The sequence below is a fragment of the Malassezia restricta genome, chromosome I (genome assembly GCF_003290485.1).
Source record: "Malassezia restricta chromosome I, complete sequence".
Classification (NCBI taxonomy): Eukaryota; Fungi; Basidiomycota; class Malasseziomycetes; order Malasseziales; family Malasseziaceae; genus Malassezia; species Malassezia restricta.
In genome coordinates this window covers 342,025-359,971 of record NC_040193.1, presented here as the reverse complement: position 1 = coordinate 359,971, position 17,947 = coordinate 342,025, and the positions used below count along the sequence as shown (strand labels likewise).

At 59.2% G+C, this 17,947-nt stretch overlaps 11 protein-coding genes across 11 annotated transcripts; 6 read left to right on the top strand and 5 right to left on the bottom strand.

The window, feature by feature from the left end:
* Window positions 1-2: 2 nt before the first annotated feature.
* MRET_0220 (folylpolyglutamate synthase) lies at window positions 3-3,068 on the bottom strand (the record flags this gene model as incomplete). Its single annotated transcript, XM_027626847.1, has 1 exon — window positions 3-3,068. The coding sequence occupies one exon, from the start codon at window positions 3,066-3,068 to the stop codon at window positions 3-5; it is 3,066 nt and encodes a 1,021-aa protein (XP_027482620.1).
* Window positions 3,069-3,260: 192 nt separating this feature from the next.
* MRET_0219 (protein CMC4) lies at window positions 3,261-3,485 on the top strand (the record flags this gene model as incomplete). Its single annotated transcript, XM_027626846.1, has 1 exon — window positions 3,261-3,485. The coding sequence occupies one exon, from the start codon at window positions 3,261-3,263 to the stop codon at window positions 3,483-3,485; it is 225 nt and encodes a 74-aa protein (XP_027483069.1).
* An 8-nt stretch (window positions 3,486-3,493) lies between these two features.
* Window positions 3,494-4,066, bottom strand: MRET_0218 (uncharacterized protein; the record flags this gene model as incomplete). The annotated part of the gene is made up of 1 exon (XM_027626845.1): window positions 3,494-4,066. One exon carries the CDS (start codon window positions 4,064-4,066, stop codon window positions 3,494-3,496), a length of 573 nt encoding a protein of 190 aa, XP_027483068.1.
* Window positions 4,067-4,259: 193 nt separating this feature from the next.
* On the top strand, window positions 4,260-6,113 carry MRET_0217 (cell division cycle 14; the record flags this gene model as incomplete). Its single annotated transcript, XM_027626844.1, has 1 exon — window positions 4,260-6,113. The coding sequence occupies one exon, from the start codon at window positions 4,260-4,262 to the stop codon at window positions 6,111-6,113; it is 1,854 nt and encodes a 617-aa protein (XP_027483056.1).
* Window positions 6,114-6,138: 25 nt separating this feature from the next.
* Window positions 6,139-7,233, bottom strand: MRET_0216 (rRNA small subunit pseudouridine methyltransferase Nep1; the record flags this gene model as incomplete). The annotated part of the gene is made up of 1 exon (XM_027626843.1): window positions 6,139-7,233. The coding sequence occupies one exon, from the start codon at window positions 7,231-7,233 to the stop codon at window positions 6,139-6,141; it is 1,095 nt and encodes a 364-aa protein (XP_027483053.1).
* A 222-nt stretch (window positions 7,234-7,455) lies between these two features.
* Window positions 7,456-9,489, top strand: MRET_0215 (transcription factor; the record flags this gene model as incomplete). The annotated part of the gene is made up of 1 exon (XM_027626842.1): window positions 7,456-9,489. One exon carries the CDS (start codon window positions 7,456-7,458, stop codon window positions 9,487-9,489), a length of 2,034 nt encoding a protein of 677 aa, XP_027483052.1.
* Window positions 9,490-9,593: 104 nt separating this feature from the next.
* On the top strand, window positions 9,594-11,594 carry MRET_0214 (polynucleotide 5'-hydroxyl-kinase GRC3/NOL9; the record flags this gene model as incomplete). The annotated part of the gene is made up of 1 exon (XM_027626841.1): window positions 9,594-11,594. The coding sequence occupies one exon, from the start codon at window positions 9,594-9,596 to the stop codon at window positions 11,592-11,594; it is 2,001 nt and encodes a 666-aa protein (XP_027483051.1).
* A 31-nt stretch (window positions 11,595-11,625) lies between these two features.
* On the top strand, window positions 11,626-12,801 carry MRET_0213 (solute carrier family 25 (mitochondrial folate transporter), member 32; the record flags this gene model as incomplete). Its single annotated transcript, XM_027626840.1, has 1 exon — window positions 11,626-12,801. One exon carries the CDS (start codon window positions 11,626-11,628, stop codon window positions 12,799-12,801), a length of 1,176 nt encoding a protein of 391 aa, XP_027483066.1.
* A 34-nt stretch (window positions 12,802-12,835) lies between these two features.
* On the bottom strand, window positions 12,836-15,481 carry MRET_0212 (dolichyl-phosphate-mannose-protein mannosyltransferase; the record flags this gene model as incomplete). Its single annotated transcript, XM_027626839.1, has 1 exon — window positions 12,836-15,481. One exon carries the CDS (start codon window positions 15,479-15,481, stop codon window positions 12,836-12,838), a length of 2,646 nt encoding a protein of 881 aa, XP_027483065.1.
* Window positions 15,482-15,652: 171 nt separating this feature from the next.
* On the top strand, window positions 15,653-16,285 carry MRET_0211 (5-formyltetrahydrofolate cyclo-ligase; the record flags this gene model as incomplete). Its single annotated transcript, XM_027626838.1, has 1 exon — window positions 15,653-16,285. One exon carries the CDS (start codon window positions 15,653-15,655, stop codon window positions 16,283-16,285), a length of 633 nt encoding a protein of 210 aa, XP_027482724.1.
* Window positions 16,282-17,874, bottom strand: MRET_0210 (acyl CoA binding protein; the record flags this gene model as incomplete). Its single annotated transcript, XM_027626837.1, has 4 exons — window positions 16,282-17,654; window positions 17,684-17,697; window positions 17,727-17,816; window positions 17,846-17,874. 4 exons carry the CDS (start codon window positions 17,872-17,874, stop codon window positions 16,282-16,284), a joined length of 1,506 nt encoding a protein of 501 aa, XP_027482723.1.
* Window positions 17,875-17,947: the final 73 nt, after the last annotated feature.

Sequence of the window (17,947 nt, the reverse complement as noted above, 5' to 3'; positions counted from 1 at the left end):
GTCTACGCAAAAGAATGGGGGACCATCGCGGCCAGCGTGTGCCGGCGCGAAAGGTCCGCAGGCGCGTCGACAGGCACATAGACGGCAGGCCCGGGCTGGTACAGCTGGCCCGGCTGCATCATGTCCCCTGGACTCACCGAAGACACGACACGTGCATCCTGCGAGGAGGGCAGAGCGGACGGCAGCGATGGCTGCACGAGCGGCGGCTGCGCCTGCATGGACGATGGCGCCGTGTACGTCGCCCAGCGCTGCAGGGGCGCCGCGGATGCGGTATGACGAACAAAGGGCGCAGACTTTTGCACGTCCATCGGCACAGCCGGCGCCGGCTGCGCTTCACGGTCGCTGTAAGTAGCCACCGGATACGACGCACGCGAGGAGGGCGCCATGCGCTCAGACGCCGCCGTTAGGCCTCGATGCGAGTGTGTCGTGCCCGTCGGCTCGACACGTGGTGACGTGTGCGAGTAGGCCGACCAGTACCTCGCCGCGCCTGCCGCAGGCTGCGCCGTCGGTCGTGTGGACGGCGGGACAAGGGCCAACGTCGAGATCGGGATCGCTGGCTCAATACCGCGGCGCGCAGAGGACGACGGCGTCACAGCCACCGTTGGAGTGCGCTGCAGGGAGGCAGAGGGCGTGATAGCGCCGACGGACGGCTCGTCCACCGAGTCGTGGAAGGGCAATTCCACACCATCATGGTCGGTCATGCCAGGCGACAGGAATTCGCGCTTCGTGGAGCGCTTGGGCGTCGTGATCTCCTCGGGATCGTGCAGATCTTGACCCGTGACAGACGTGTGCAGAAGGTGGTCCATCACTCCATGGTGGGTGTGAGCTGGCACGGCGGCAGGCTCGGCTTGCGGCAGCACCACGCCGGCTGGCGAGCCGTACGTATAGACGCTCACGCCAGACGGTGGCGCCAGATGCGCCGAAGATGGCGTGATCGGCACGGACGACTCTTTCAACCGTGCGCCATCCGGGCGTGCTGTCTCCACCGTACGCTGAGTCGTGTAGCCCGTAGGCTGGAGAGTCTCGTACACTGCGGGTGCCTGCGCGGACTGCTGCGTCGTGTATCCCATGGGCTGCGGCGTCTCGTACATCGTAGGGAGCGGAGGAGTACGAGGCGTAGCAGAGCTCGTCGGCCGCTGGGCCGCGTACACATCAGGTGCCACACGCTGCGTCGTGTAGGGCTGCGTCTCGTACACAGCAGGGAGAGCCGTGCGTTGTGCCGCGAAACTCGCGGGCTGCTCAGCTGGATACACGGCAGGCGCCTGAACCGTTCGCGCCGCCGCATAGTCAGTAGGCTGCTGCATCTCGTACACAGCCTGCGGCTGTGTCTCTGTGCGTGGGAGCATCGGTGCGCTGCGGTATTCATCGGACGACGCATGCGTCGACCACATGTAGTGCGGCGGCTCGTTCGACAGCACCGGCGGTGGGTACACGTCTGCCGCAGGCACGATCGGCTCCCCCGTCACCTCCGCCGCATCAGCTGGCACGGCCGGAAGATGGTCATGGAGTCGGGCTTGCGAGTACGAGGGAGGCACGCTTGGCGCCGCCGTGACCTCTGCGACATCTTCTTCAGCCACGGGGATGGGCTCGTCGGTCGGCTGGTGTTTGGGCTTGCCCATGCCCTTGATGAGTCCCAGGATCTTGGAGCCCGTCACAGAGTCCTTAGCTTGCGTGCCCAGAAAAGGCGCCGAGTACAGCGGCACAAACAGCTGCGACGTAGCCGCAGAGTCGTTCGCACGCATGGTAGCAAAGAACGTCGACATGGTCGATGATTTGGTCGTCTTCTTCTTCTTCTTAGTCTTGGGCTTGGCATGCAAGGGGGCCACCATCGGTCCCAGCTGCGCCTGGGTGTTCCGATCATGCCCCAGCACGGGCCGTGGCAAGGCATGCATGGTCTCTGTCGTGGGCGGCGCAGCGGCGGTCATCGCTGCGGGGGCCAACGAGGGGTACGAGGCAGGGGCCGTCGGCATCGGTGCTGAGGCCGGCGCGACGGTCGTCAGCACGGGCTCTGACACGCGCATGCGAGCAGGCATAGCCGCTGGCGCAGAGACAGGCGCAGGAGCAGCGTGCGACCTGCGCAACGGTTTCGAGACGCTGTGCGTGGGGGCAGCGTACCTGGGCAGGGACGTGGGCGCACTGGGCGGCAGCCACGAGTCGCCACCAGCGCTCGTCTCCGGCACACCTGGCACGAGACGCAATGGGGCCGAGCCCGGCACGAGGTTCTCGTATGGCGACCTTTGCGAGCGCTTTTTGGCCTTGGCCTTGTACTCCGGCACGCCGTATCCCAGCTCGGCCAGACGCGCCCGTGCGTCCGCGCCAACGCGCCCGTTCGAGCGGGCGAGGCCCTTGAGCTGAGCCAGGGCATGTGCATCGATCGCCATGTGCGGATCCGCGTACGACAGCGGAGGAGCAGCCAGCTCAGCGCCGGAGGAGCGGCTGACTACGCCGTTGCCCACGCCCTTGGCCACGACGACGCGGTATCCGTGGCGGTAGTCAGGGTACTGGAATGCCTGGTAGTTGCCATTCGGATTCGCCTGGATCGATGACGAATGCGACGATGGCTCCGTCGGACGCGTCACCTCGGATTCCGGCAAGCGGTACAGGGTCTCCGTGTCGTCCAAGTTGACGGAGTAGTCGTGGTTCGGGCCGAGATCCGGTAGCTGCAGATCAGCAAGCGTGTATCCGCGGCGGAGACGCACGACGACTTCGTCGCCATGCTCCAACGCCGAGCAGTCATGGCTGTCCTCGAGCGGCAGGCCATAAAAGACCTGGTCGTCCTCGGGCCGCTGGCTGCCAGCCTGCACCTGGATAAGCTCGAGCATCTTGAGGCGCCAGCCCTGCACGGTCATCTGCTTGAGTTTCTCGCTGTGAGTCAGCAGCTGAGGCGCAGGCAGGCCTTTTTGCCCCGTAAGAATCCGCAGCACGCTCAGACGCAACAGGGAAATGTCACTCGCGAACGGCGGAATCGGAAAGGGCATGCAAAATAGGGGCAGCGGAGGCTCAGACCGCAGGATCAGCAGCGGCTGCTGCTTCACCATCCCACGGGACCCGGCATCTGGTTGATACATGGTAGTAAAGCACACACCAGCGTCGCAGCTCGATGCGCGTCCCGCGTGGGTCCAGTCGGTTTCCTCGTGGGCCCGCATTTGTTACCTCCACATCCAAATGCGAGGGCCTGGTCTGGCCGAATTCGGCGTGGGAGGCAACGTGATCGGCGGCGGCGCACTGGCCTGGCGTGGAGTCCGCCGCACAAGTTGGACATGCCCGATCAGGCCAACCCTAATCCGTGCAAGCCCTACGCATGCCAAATCCAAGCGTGCATCCAGCGCCACCAGTATAATCAGGACCGCTGCGAGCATCTCGTGAAGCAGCTGTACCACTGCTGTGCGTCCTACTACAAGAAGTACGGGCTCGACAGCGAATGCGCGAGCTGTCCCAAGCCGGATGCATTGAATAAGAAATTGGCGGCTTGGGGCGAGTTGTAAGTGCGGTGCTATGGTGACGAATGCAGCCATTCTGACGGCGACGATCCGAGAGCACGGATCCACGTTCGAGCTGGCGAGGCAATCTCATCGTCCGAGTCGCCGGGTATAGTGCTGCAGGATGACAGCGAGTCGGGTGGCGAAGGGGGAAGAGCTCTTGACTCTGGTACATGAGTAGTTTTGGTGGTGGGTCTTGTAAATGCATCTAAGGTCGTTTGTTGCGCTTGTCGCGTTTCTGGCTTCCTGGCAGGCGCGGGCGTCGCTGCTGAGGGGGTATCCATAGCGCCACGCCACACCTCTTTCACCATGGCAAAGGTGTCCGCTTTGCGCTCCACACGCGCCGACCCAGGCTCCAGCCTAAGTGGTGCGCGATAGCGGCGCGGTGGCGGTGTCGTCGGAAGCGTGCGCGCAGGACTCATGTGCGCGAGCTTGCGATACTTGGGCAAGTGCGCGTCCAGGTCCTGCTGCCAGGGAAACAGGACGCACTCATCTCGCCCCGTTTTCACAGGCGTCGCACTCGTGGAGCGTTGCGCACGTATCCACCCAGATTTGGGCGTTGCCTGCGGCGACGACGACGACGGCATCCTGCAGGCTCGCAGCGCCGCCGAACCGCGCCAGTCGCGCGCGTCGGCGAGTCGCGCTTTCGATGGAGGTGTGTGCCTATGCATGAGGGCCGTGGAGTTTACATCCACGTGACAGCCACACGGCCAGGGAGAGCAACACCGGCGCCAGTGTTGGTGTCTCTGCGCTCTTGTCCACCCGCGGCGCCCCCCGACGATGCCGGAAGCGAATGGCGCGTCGAGCAGCTCTGCTGACGCGATACTGCACATTTCGCCCGATGACTCGGATCTTGTGGATTTCTCCCTCACACAAGTGCAGGACACCGTACTGCCGACCACCAGCGCTGTGCCAAGCACCACAACACCGTTGACATCGCCAGCGCCAACGTTGCCGGCGACTTCACTGCCGCCCCTGGAGCATGGCCTCATTCCTGTGTCAACGCGTTTCTGGTTCGGTGTGTTCAGGGAGCTGGTCGACCCAGACTTGCTCAACAAGGACGCGCCCAGCACAACTCGCTATGTCCCGGCCGATGTGCCGCTCTGTGAGCGCCCGTCAAAGCTCCAGTGGTTTTGTATTGATGATGATCTTGTGTATATGAGCTTCTCAAACGACTGGGGTCCTTTGAACATTGCCATGTTCTATCGATTCTGCGTCCATGTCCACCAGATGCTCATGGACCCCCACATGGACGGCACGCACCTTGTTCTGTACACGAGTACGCACCCTCACCACAAGGCCAATGCTGCGCTTCTTTGTGCGATGTATGCGATGACCATCGACCACATTTCTCCCGCCGATGCATTCTACCCATTCAGCGAAATGGAGTTCCAGCCGTTCCGTGATGCAGGATACGGCCGGGCAGACTACAGTCTTACGATCCAAGATATTCTGTATGGCGTGCGCCGCGCATTGGATCATGACCTGCTCGACCTAACGACCTTTGACTTGGAGTCGTATGAATACTATGAGCAAGTGCATAATGGCGATTGGAACTGGATTACGCCTCACTTTCTGGCGTTTGCCAGTCCCAAAGACCGAGCTTATATGTCCACGCTGGCGTCCCAGGGCCCCCATGCTGCAGCGTGCATGGCAAAGCGCATGCCTATGAACCCTGCCCTGCGCAAGACCGTCGAGTACTTCCAGGACCATAAGATCACGCTCGTCGTGCGACTGAACAATGCCTTGTACTACAGTGGAGCCTTTGAGCAGGCCGGGATTGAGCACAAGGACATGTACTTTGATGACGGCTCCAATCCCTCCGATGAAATTATCCGTGCCTTTATTCGCGAAGCTGACCGCACCATCAAGGCTGGTGGCGTCATTGCCGTGCATTGCAAAGCAGGCCTTGGCCGGACTGGTGTCTTGATCGGTGCCTATTTAATTTGGCGCTACGGATTCTCCGCCAGTGAAGTCATCGGCTACATGCGCCTTATGCGGCCCGGCTGTGTCGTGGGACCGCAGCAGCATTTTATGTACGAGAACACGGCCAAGTGGATTCAGTGGGGCGCTGAAGACAGACTGCGTGCAGAGCTCGCACGAGAACTCTCAGCGCCTGCCGCGCCACAGACACCCGCACCCTCAAAACGGGTCGTAGACGCGCCTGCCACGGCGCCTGTCAACCGTATGGCCAAGACGACGCCCTGTGTCGGACAGCCACGGAAAAGCCCCACGTCCAAGCGCCGGCGTTTGGACGAGGTGCCAAGCTGCTTGCGTGTACCCTCTGACGAGTCTGATGCTAAGACTGTCGCGGCACAGCTGGACAGTGCACCCTCATCGCCGCGCACGGATGCCGAAGTGCTTGGCGTGCTGGACCCGGAGCCTTCGCCGACAGCGACGTCGCCCACCTCGACAGCAGGCGAGAAAGCACCTCGTCTTGCTCAGCCAGGGACCGCCAGTCCCACACGAGCACGGCGGGTGATGACACCATCTCAGCCCAGTGCTCTCAGCCCCGCGCGATCGCCTGTACCCAAGGTACGCGCCTCCCCCCGAATGTCGCCTGCTCGTGTGGGCGCAGAAAACCGGCCACCGACACTCCGCTCGACCGTTCGCAGCCCGCGGGCACGCACATAGACCACAAGATCCTACAAAGCACTGTCTACACAATACCCCAGAGATCCTCGAGACTGCAGCAAAACTTGCCGCAGGCAACACTGGCACTCAGGCTGTACTCGCTGATGGAGATCTTTTCATCCACAAATTCGTCGGCGAAGTTGTCCTCGCCATGTGCCATGGCACCCACAAACACGGCAATATTGCGATCAGATGGTATGGTGGCGAGGTATGAAGACAGACGCTGCACAGGCGCATTGTACGACAGAGTGATCTTGTGTGTGTTGGCGGGGAAATAATCCGTCACGGGGTTCTTGATCACACGGAGCAGCTTCTCTGAGCCCTTGATCGAGCGGATGCTGAGCCGGTGCAGCAGCTGCACCATGAGACCGCTGAAGCGCTTGAACGTCCGTGGAATACGCACCTGTGGGTTGACCTCGATCAACACGCCCTTCGACGTGTGGATGTACACCTGCAGGAGGCCAGCCTTGTTCAGCGGTGAGTCCAGCAGCGTGAGCAGGCACTGATGCGTAATGTCAGGGCGTGCTTCCGAAATATCGCGGCCCATCTTGGCCAGCACCTTCTGGTGGTCGTCACAGTTCAGTAGCGCATACTTTTCGCCGGCTTCCTTATTGCCTCGTGCATGCGTAGCACTGCCGCTAGACGCTTTGTACGTCTCGAGGCACGCCTGCTCTAGCACCACAATGAGGCGAGGCTGTGACTCCTTTTCTGTATGCGTTTTGGGCAGTTTGGGCGCCATCGGCACAAGTGATGGGCCCACGCGCGTACGCTTGGAAGATGCTGTAGCCATCGTCTGCCGCAGCAAAGACGCCGGCGTGTGGGGTGGCGCGGTGGCAGAGAGCCGCGACTTTTTCGACGTGCTCTCACCAGCATCCGTTTCTTCTTCCGCCTCCTTCTCTCTTTGGTCAGCTTGATTCTCCTCGGGTGTCTCTGGCATGTCTTCCTCGGGGCCAGCCGTGTCTAGGTATGTATTGCGCAGCGCCGCAAATGAGCGTGTGGCGCGGGGCTGCCGCTTCTCTGGCTGTGGCATCGCACCGCCAATCGGCCTATGTGCTGCTGGAGCACTGATGGTCGTGCGAGCTCCTTCATCATCGGACGAAAAGTAGTCTGACTCCGACATCGTATCCACCAAGAGCCCCGTTGGGTTGGAAGAAAAAATCACTTTTTTTATCGCGCCTCCATATCCATCGCGACACCAGACAGGAGCGCCCTGTCTACAGCACGTGGCAATGTAGGTGTGTGGTGCAGACTCCGCGCGTCGCGGCACTGTGCGGCGCGGCTCGTCCCACAGCGACCGTCACATTCGCCCGGTTCCCCTTTTCACCGCACGACTGGGTGTGACATGCCGCCGAACGTGCCAGAAGGTCAGATTTTCAAGGCAACGTATTCAGGCGTCCCCGTGTACGAATGCATAATCAAAGATGTGGCTGTTATGCGCCGCCGTAGTGATGCATGGCTGAATGCGACGCAGATCCTCAAGGTCGTCGGACTCGACAAGTCACAGCGCACGCGTGTGCTCGAAAAAGAAGTGCAGAAAGGTATCCACGAAAAAGTACAGGGCGGGTACGGTAAGTACCAGGGCACATGGATCCCGATGGACGTGGCCATTGCTCTCGCAGAGCACTACAGGATCCGCGACGTGCTGGATCCGATCATCTCGTTTGTGCCGTCTGAGACGTCCCCTCCTCCCGCACCGAAACACGCCATTGCATCCTCTGGACGGCTGAAAAAGTCGGCCCATGACATGCTCGACCCCTCTGCGTCGCGTCTGTCGAGCGATGAGAACAGCAGTGAGATTTTCCCGGCGGAGGATGAAAATGGATCGGAGGGTAGTATCAGCCCATCACCCAGCGATGTGAGCAGCTCAAGTCGCACGCCCAGCCCCATTGCGGCGGATGCAGCAAAAATGGAATATCATCCTTACACTGACCCGCGTAATACGACGGCTATGTACACGCCGAATGGTCGCATACCCACAGCCTATGCTCCTGCAGCGTACCGTGATCCCTATTCCGTGCCTATGCAGCCATCCTACGACAACTTAGATCCTCAGGCGCGGTACGCAGAGATCATTCTAGACTACTTTATCAGCGAGACGACGACCGTGCCTCCGTTGCTGGTCAATCCTCCGCCCGACTTTGACCCGAACATGAGTATCGATGAGGACGAGCATACGGCCTTGCACTGGGCATGTGCTATGGGACGCGTGCGTGTCGTGAAGCTATTGCTCACGGCCGGCGCTGATATGTTCCGCGTGAACAGCAATGGACAAACGGCCTTGATGCGGGCAGCCATGTTCAGCAATAACTACGACTTGCGCAAGTTTCCCGAGCTGTTTGAGCTCTTGCACCGCAGCATTTTGAATATTGATCGGAACGATCGCACGGTATTTCACCATGTGGTGGACCTCGCACTCAGCCGTGGCAAGCCCCATGCAAGTCGCTACTATCTCGAGACGATGACCCGACGTCTCGCTGAGTATGGCGAGCAGCTTGCCGATATTCTCAATTTCCAAGACGATGAAGGCGAGACGGCCTTAACTATGGCCGCACGCGCGCGATCAAAGCGGCTCGTCAAGCTGCTGCTGGAGCATGGTGCCGATCCCAAGATCCGCAATCGCGAAGGAAAAAATGCTGAGGACTATATTGTCGAAGATGAGCGTTTCCGTGCAAGTCCTGCGCGTGCTGCTAGCTTACCATACGCGCCAAATACGAATGCCCCCCACACGTCTGAGGCAGGGCAACGTGCGGCGGGCCGATCTGTCGGTCTGGTATCGACCCTGCTGCATGACTTGGCGGACAGCTACGATACTGAGCTATCTGTGCTTGAGCGGAAATTGACGCATGCACAGACGCTGCTGATGCAAATACAGAACGAGATTTCGGACAGCAGTCGCATAGAAGCCACACTTCTACCCAAAGGACAAGAAGGCGAAGACGCTTCCGCTCTACAGAGGCTTGCATCACATTACCTCGCTAGAAAGCGGCATGCAGAAAGTATGGCTGCACAACATGCATGGGATCGTGTGCTAGAACAAGTGCAGCAAGCCCGCCCTGATCTCACGTTAGGTGAAGCACCGACCGCTCCCACGGACGTGCAGCTGATATGTGCGAAAAGCTCTTCAGACTCCCTCTACGCCGAGCTTACCATGCTTCGAAAACGTGCGGATGACATCGTCAAGCGGTACGGCGCCATGCAACAGCTGCACTTTGATACTGTGCGTGAGGAGGATGCGGATCGTACTATGGCCATGTACCGCCGCCTCATTGCGACTGGATGCGGTGGCATCCCCACATCTGAAGTCGATGCTGTTGTCAATGTACTTGGTGATTTGCTAGAAGAAGATCACCGCGCGAATGCAGCGCCTGCGCCGTGATTCCCCTGGGTGTTGATGTGTAGATAGCCCCGTTGGTACAGCCTGAACTCTGTGGAGAAATTTGGGCCGATTGTCTCGTCCTCGATTTTTCTTCCACCCACCGCATGGCGCCGAAAAGTGCGCTAGAAGTGCGGCGCGAGCGCGCCGCACAGCAGGCACAGCAGACACCGCTGGTACCACAGGCACAGCCAGAGGACGTACCGCTCGCGTCTCCGTCGCCGCCCCCTGCTCCGGGTTCCGATGTGGTGGATACGAGCATGACGTCTGATGTTAACGTGTCGATGACCGAGCCTATGAAAGCAGACTCGCCACTCGTGACATCTCGTCGCGTCCTATCCTATGCATCCAAAGATCAGTGCATTTTGCAGCATGATTCAGTATGTTGTGGCGTACATGACGAATCGATTGTGGTGCGCGGCACATGTATGTTGCAGGTCGTACGCGGTGCCGTGCTGCTCGGCGGGGCGCGTTTGACGCCGTGCTCGCCACCGCATCCCATCTATGCACCGGAGACCTTTCCGGCTGCCGAGATACTACCTGTTCCATACTCAGCAGACTCCGAGCACCGCGACATCCTCCCGCACTATGATACGGTAGTGCGTCTGCAGAGCATAAAGTGCGGCATTGAGCAGTTAGCTCGAGTATGTCCCCTTGCTGGCATGGATCCATTTGCGCTGCATAGGGCTGTGCCCGGGTGCACATTCACGCTCGAGTCAAATGCATCAGACACACTGTGTGTGCCGACAGAATGGCGAGACGTGTATGACGAACTTGGCTCCCTACCTAGTCGCGTGCCTATGACGCTCGCCGTGCGCGGCGGCAAAAACACCGGCAAGTCGACACTCGCTCGTCTGCTTCTTCATGCCTTACTCACGAACGGGGAGCACCGCTTCGTCGCCTTTATGGAGCTGGATGTGGGCCAACCTGAATTCGGCCCGCCAGGTATGCTGTCGTTGCACGTGTTTGACGCGCAACGAGAGAGTGGCGTATTTGGTCCAAGCTGGTGTACGGCCCGCGTGCCTGTTCGTGCCCATTTTCTGGGCGATGTCACGCCTCGCAATGATCCAGCGCGGTACATGGCCGCGGTAACAGACTTGATGGAGACGTACCGTCAGCATTTCGCCTCCTATCAGTCGACGCAGCACGTCGAGGCGCTCCTGCACGTCTCGGAACTAATGCCACACACGTCTCGCGCGTCGCACACGATACCCCTCATTGTCAATATGCACGGCTGGGTCAAGGGGCTAGGCCTGGAACTTGTGCAGCATGCCACAGCCGCGCTGTGCCCGACACATGTTATCGACTTGGGCGCCATGCCCCTCGCAGACACCACGCATACCATAACGCCCTTTGGTGATACGCTCGTCGGCCTTGGCGCCATGCCCGCACGCCGGCTCAATGCGGCTGAATCGCGGACACTGAGCCTTCTTTCGTACCTGCACACGACGCGTCTCGCTCAAGTCGGCGTACATGCGCACTGGGACTTTGCGTGCGCTCTTGTGGCACAACGTCCGTGGATCGTTGATGTACATGCAGGACTAGGCGCAGGATGGGCCACGCTGGACACCGGTGCCCATGTCGACGAGGCCCTTTCGTTGCTGGCCATGAATGGAGCTATTGCTGCAATTGTACAGGCACCGAGACCTCTTCCCCGTGAAGAATCAGACAACGAACTGGATGTGTGGCATGTGGCACTGCGACGTGGCGCCGTGCTATCGGCTGTCGCCTCGCCGCCGGCCCTAGGCTTGGCCCTTGTGCGTTCCATTGACATGGAGCGGGGCGAAATGCACCTATTGACCCCGTTGGACGGCCACATACTGAAGCGCGCCCAGGACGACACTGGCCTGCCACTCGGTCTCTTGCAGGGCGCTCTCGACCTGCCGTTCTGGGGCGCCTTGGACTCGGATGCGTATGCTGATATCGTGCAGTGGCGTCACGACCGCCCCGCGCCCCTACTTGCCGGCGTGCCACGCGAACAAGTGCCCTATCTACTGTGGCCGAGTGAGCTGCTGGGCATGCAGAACGAGGGAGCGGAACCCCTCGGCGCACGGCCGCGGAAGGTGCGGCGCAATTTAATGCGCCGCCGCCAAATGCATCCTCCATAGGCGAAAGATATTTTTTTGGATACCCACGACGATGAGCGGCCGCCGAGCCACCACGGCAGAGACTGCCGTGTCGTATTTTTCCACACCCGCTGTTGATCATGCCGTTGCTGGTGTTGTCGCTGGCACCGTATCGACGCTGTGTATGAATCCTCTTGACCTGCTCAAGACCCGCTTCCAGGTCAACCAGTCGGCGTTTTCTGCCGTGCCTACGGAGCGCTCGCCCTTTTATCAGGCCATTGCACGGCGGCGTTGGCTGTACTGGGGCATGGGAGGCAGACAAATTGTAGATATCGCTGATGGGATCTATGGCATATACAAGAATTACGGATGGGGGGGCCTGTACCGTGGCGTCGTGCCCAATGTCGTCGGCAATGCCTCTAGTTGGGGCCTGTACTTTCTGTGGTACACGATGTTCAAAGAGGCTATGGCGCCTCAGAAAGAGGGCGCTGAGCCCACGCGCCTCTCTCCTGGCGGCCATTTGCTGGCAGCGACCGAGAGCGGTGTCATCACCGCTATCATGACGAACCCGCTCTGGGTCGTCAAGACACGCATGTTTACGACAACGATGGCTGAATTACCGCTGCGCCCAGGCGTGAATGGGTCTGTCGCCGGTGATCCAGCGCGTGCGGGTCTGGCGCAATATCTTCGTGAGCCTGGAGCTGAAAGGCCGGTGGCCTACCGTGGCCTGGTCCATGGTCTCGTGCACACCTTACGAACGGAAGGCATCGTGGGTCTGTACAAGGGGGTCGGTCTCGCGATCCTAGGCGTGTCCAATGGTGCTATTCAGTTCATGGCGTACGAACAACTCAAGCAGTGGCGATCCATCTCCCAGCTCCGCCGCTCTGATGCTACGCGAAAGAACGCATATTCTGAACAGGAGCTTGACAATGTCAAATTGAGCAACACCGAGTATACCATCCTTTCAGGTGTTGCGAAATTAGTGGCCATTACCCTCACGTACCCATATCAGGTGGTCCGTTCGCGTGTCCAGAGCCACGCGACGGCTCATCTTTATCCGAACGTATGGACGTGTGTCAAGCGCACGGCCCAAGAGGAGGGATTCCACGCATTTTATCGCGGGTTTGCCACGAATGCCGTTCGCATCTTACCCGGCACTTGTGTCACTTTTGTCGCGTACGAGAATGTCGCTTGGATGTTACGCACCGCGGCTCAAGCTCGTGCTCCCGCCGTAACAACTTCAGCATAGCGTGTATTATGTGTCTAAGGAAAACCATTGCTGTCTAGCCACGGATGGAAGTGACCCCTTCCTCTGCCGGTATTTTTAGGGCACCCGTGCCTTCCAGCACGGCCTGTTGCCGCTGCGACTGATCCAGGCCACTGACGTTGGGCACAGGCACATCGCCGTCACTCGTGCCCGAGGGCGCCGGCTTTTCTTCGGGGTACGCGCCGGTCGGCTTGGCGCGCCATGTGAGATGTTGTGGCAAGATATGCTGTGGCAGAACATGGCCAAGGTGGAAGGGCAAAATCGCATCCTCATCAGCGCTGCCACGACCGTCAGCGTGACTGACGACCGGCTCAAAATCAGCGTACTCTCGCTTGCTGTCTGGGAAGTCCACACAGTTAAAGTCCCATGTCTTGAGCCGGATCGCACTGCCACACGCCTCGTTGGTCCACCGCGAGGCATAGGTGAGTGGCGCATACCGACTGAACTCGTACAAAGCCCAAGCACCCATCGCGAGCGTCACGTACAGACGCACCATAGGGCGCAGGCGGCTTGAAAGCAGGTCGTACACAGCAGCCGTGAGCAGAATGCCAATGTACAGCGCTGGGAGGTAGTGGTGCAGGAATAGCTGTCGCTTCATAAGGAAGAAGGGCACGTAGTGGGCCGCATACGCTGCGGCGAGGAAGCCGCAAATGCGGTCGTACTGCACAACAGTCGTGTGCGTAAAGTCCTTGTATCCGCGCTGCGCACGCAAGATCAGGAGCACACGAATGCCTGCGTACAGCAAAACGCTCGCCAGGACCGACCACCACACCATGGGGTTGCCAATCAGATACACTTGACGGTGATTCTTGACCCAAAAGTTGATACCGCGGCGCATCCAAGGCCATTGATGTGGGCGCGAGCCGTACGAATGCTGATCCACAATGTCGTTGTTCACCTTCCACATGACCTTGTTCAGCTCGAGAAACTTGGACAAGAAGCCCGGTCGCTCATAGTTGATCGTTGGGGACGTCTTGGCATCTTGCAATGGATGCTCGCTCGTCTCAAAGTACCACAGCGAGTTCTCCATCGGAGGACTGCCGTTGCACGTCACCTCTTGTTGGTCATACGCCCAGTTCGGGAGACGCACATTGTGCGAATACAAGTAGCATCCAAGCATCGCATGACGCAGACGGAAGATGGTGCGCAGCGTAATAGGGCGATTTTTGTCAGCCGAACGAACGCTCCTGGGCTGCTTGTAGATTTCAATGACCCAGTTGTCGTTAAAGTCACCACCGAATCGCTCACTCGGAAATCCGTAACCCGAAACCTCGTTCTGATAGTCGCCCGTACTCACGGGTGGGCGGTGGTTGTGATGCGAGTGCAGTCGGACCATGGTCTGCTTGTGCAGGAATCGCACCATATCGCCGTCCTTCACATGCGTGATATTGTGGTAGAACCGCGTATACTCATCGTCCGGTGTGACCGTGTGTCCATCTTCCTTTTTCTCGTACTCATCCTCTCTTGGCGCAAGAATCATGATCCACTCGTTGTTCTCGTCCATGAAGGGGTACAGCGTGATCTGTTGCTGCATACTGCCCGTTTGATACGAGTGTGAATGCGAATGCAACGCACCGCCTAGCGTGTTTAGGTGCTTGATACGCACCGTCGAACCAAGTGCGACATCTGCAAATGTGTCTGGCATGGAGTTGTCCTTGAGCGTTTGCCGGAAGGGCCAGCTCATAAACGATTCGCCGTCGCCTGGCAGGGACAACACCTGGAAATGAACGGCAAACGTCAGCATGTACACGACAAGCGGTACGACACCGAGACACACAGCACGCGCACCCACATGTCGAGCTACCGTCTGCACGGGCAAACGCAGATTGCCGAGATGATACCACATTTGCACAGCCACAGCCATGGCCACGCTCGCCATCGTGAACAGACCCACCCACTTGCAGCTGAGTCCTAGTCCCAGGCACACACCTGTAAGTGCCAGCATGGCCCACCAGCGACGCGAAAAGGCGTTGCGCGCGTCCAGCTGACAGAAATACACCCATGAACACAGCGACGCAGCGACAAAGAACACGAGGGGCGCATCAAGCAGGATGAATCGGGACTGCGTCGTCAGTGCATTGTCGAAAATGACGAGCAATGCGGCCAGCAATGCTGACGTGGGGCGCATCGAAAGGCCGCGGACAGTAAAGTATGCGAGAGGGACGGTCAGGGTCGCAAACAACGCACTGACCGAGCGCATCGCAACGTAGGGGACCTGCTCCATATCCGGCGCCGTCAAGTACTCAAGACCAATCTCACGAAAGCTGTGGTCACCCCTGAAACCATAGAGCCACGCTGCCAGCGTAATCAACAGCTTGGCCAGCGGCGGATGCACATCCATAAAAAACTTGCGCGAGAGGTACTTGGACGCAAAGCCACCAAAGTGTACCTCGTCGAACACGACGCTGCTAGGTCTCTCAATATGGTAGAAGCGGACGATCAGTGCCACCAAGGTGAGTAGCCCCACCAGAAACAGCTCAGCACGTGTGATCACAGGCGCCGCGCGATGCAGCATTTGCTGAGCGCCTTCGCTGGCTGCAGCTTGCTCCTTCTCCGTGAACGAATCATGCTTGCGACTCTTGTCATTCAAATGAGCTTGGGCCAAGTCTTGCGACGGCTGCGAGGACCGTGACCGCATGGACGATCCGCGACCCACGTCCATCAGTGACAAGGAGAACGGTAGCCTGCCAGGATCCATTTTGGCACCCATTAAGGCCCGTTCGCTGAGTCAGCAATGCATCGCCGCACCTAGCAACGCACTCCACCTGCCACCTTGTCTTCGATGTCGTCCGCCGCTGCATGGCATGCGGCGAAACGAGCGCTTCGACAGCGCATGAAAGCAGTGCTCGAACAAATACCAAGATACGAAATCGAGCAGCAATCAGCGTCTGTGGTGGAACACGTCTTGCGTCTTTCCTGCTATGAACGTGCATGCACCGTCAGTGTGTACCTGAGCATGCCATCTGGTGAGGTCGATACGTGGGAGCTGTGTCGCCATGTGCTTCGACAAGGAAAACGCCTGTACATACCAAGATTTTCCAATGTACAACATGGTGCTGTGGCCGCACGTGCCGCCCACGAATTCTCGACGGACATGAGCATGCTGCGTATTATGGACTTGGAGGAACTAGAACATGGTCTTACGTACAACAAGTGGGGCATTGCCGAGCCTTCGCTTACGCTCGCAGACGGGACACAGCGCGAAGATGCGCTTGATCCTACGACAGGTGGCTCCGGACTAGACCTCATCATCCTTCCAGGGGTGGCATTTGATCTACATGGCGGCAGACTTGGCCATGGCAAGGGGTACTACGATCGGTATCTGGATCGAACAAAGAAGCAACAGCCACAGTCACCACCAGCCACAGTGGCATTGGCGCTTCGCGAGCAGATTGTTGGGACAGTGCCCCATGATGCAGCGGATCAGTTGTGCGATACACTCGTGACACCTGACGGCGCGTTCTAGTGCGTCAAGTTTCTTGTCGACTCGAGTGTGACGCCGCCCAGCACAACGCTTGCTAACAGCGCACGCACAAACGCACGCCGATTGGCTGCATTGGCCAGAAAAGTCAGTCGCGTATTCATGCGACCTAGCAAACGTAGCGCGATCCATGGATCACCTCGTCCCGATATCTGTCGCAGCGCCGCCACCAATAAGCTAGCCACGACAAACAACGACGAAAGGTCAAGCAGGATGCGCAAGACAAGTCCCACCACCAACGCGGCGAACTGGAAAGGAGAGCGGATGAGTGGCCACAACGAGTATGGCTTCGACGACCTCAGGCCATGTGCACGCCACGCCTCGTAGCTCGGCGTGGGTGTATCGTCAGGTCGCATGACCAGTCCCAAAAACGCGCCAATATCCTGTAAAGTGGCGTATGATGCCGCCATGGTATGATGCAGAAAAAGGCGTGGCAAGCTCTTGGATTCACGGCGCGCGAGTGTCGATTCTGTGCGCTCCAGCCGCTCTGTAAGTGTGGTGAGCGATGCTTGCATTGCACGAAGTGTCTGATCCAACTCAGCGCTTTGCGCTCGCAGTCCACGCGGCGCCGAGGAGGTCGATTTGTAGGCTGCTGCTGAGCGTGACGTCGGTGGCACGCCTCCCTTCACACTCGACCGGCCACTCGCTGACGGCGTGTAACGGCCCATCGGTCCGTTATGCACGGAACGCGTTTCTTGTGCTGAAGTGAAAGATGGTGTCCCGCCACGTTCACTGCCTATCACTGAGTCTTCTGCGCGCACTGCGGAGCGACGTGGATGCGCAGAAGGTCGAGGCGGGGCTGGGGGCTGTGAGAGGACGCCAGGTCTTCGCGTTGACGCATGCGGAGCCTGCGCCTTGCCCCATGTAGAAACGTCCTGTGGCATGTCACTCACAGTGACAGTTTCGTGGGAGCCACTGTTCGTTTGGGTCGTGTTCGTGCCGTTGGACGACGAAAGAACTCGGTGTCGTGCATCGTGTGCCTCCTGAAGCTGCCTGTGCAAGAGCTCCGGGTGTTCATCGTCATCTGTTTCGTTGTCATCCTGGACCATGGATCCGTATGCCCGCTGAGATGGGCTATGATCTACGCTGGACGATACGACACTGGCCGTTTCGGCAAGGGTACCGCTCATCACTTGCTCTGCCACGTCGCCGCTATACGCCTCCAGCTCTGCCATAAGTGATATAGCCAACGGTCGATCTTCGAAACGGCGCAAGACTTTCAGCATGCTCTCAACATACAGTTGCTTTGCGTCTTGCGTCGTGTATCCCCGCTGACGCTCCCATGCGTCCCATTTCGCGCGTCCCAGCATATCAAACATCCCCGGACGGCGGGACGTGATATCTCCTTCTGTGGCTGATCATGTTAGTCCACGCAGATCGTACCCTGCTTGTACAGTCTGCCGTCTCGTTAGTGATTGCAACGTACCCATAGAGCGCGAGCTTCTCCTCGAACGACGTTTGAATCGGACCACTTGGCGGAAGCGACTGCACGATGTCGACCGTACGCTCAAATAGACTCATGTTAGCACACACACACAAACGTACGCGTCAATGACGCGCGCGCTACTGCTCATCACGCCCGCCGTCAAATGTACCAAGTCAAGCCATGCAAGTGTCACGGCTCAACACACGCCGCGCGTCCTACGC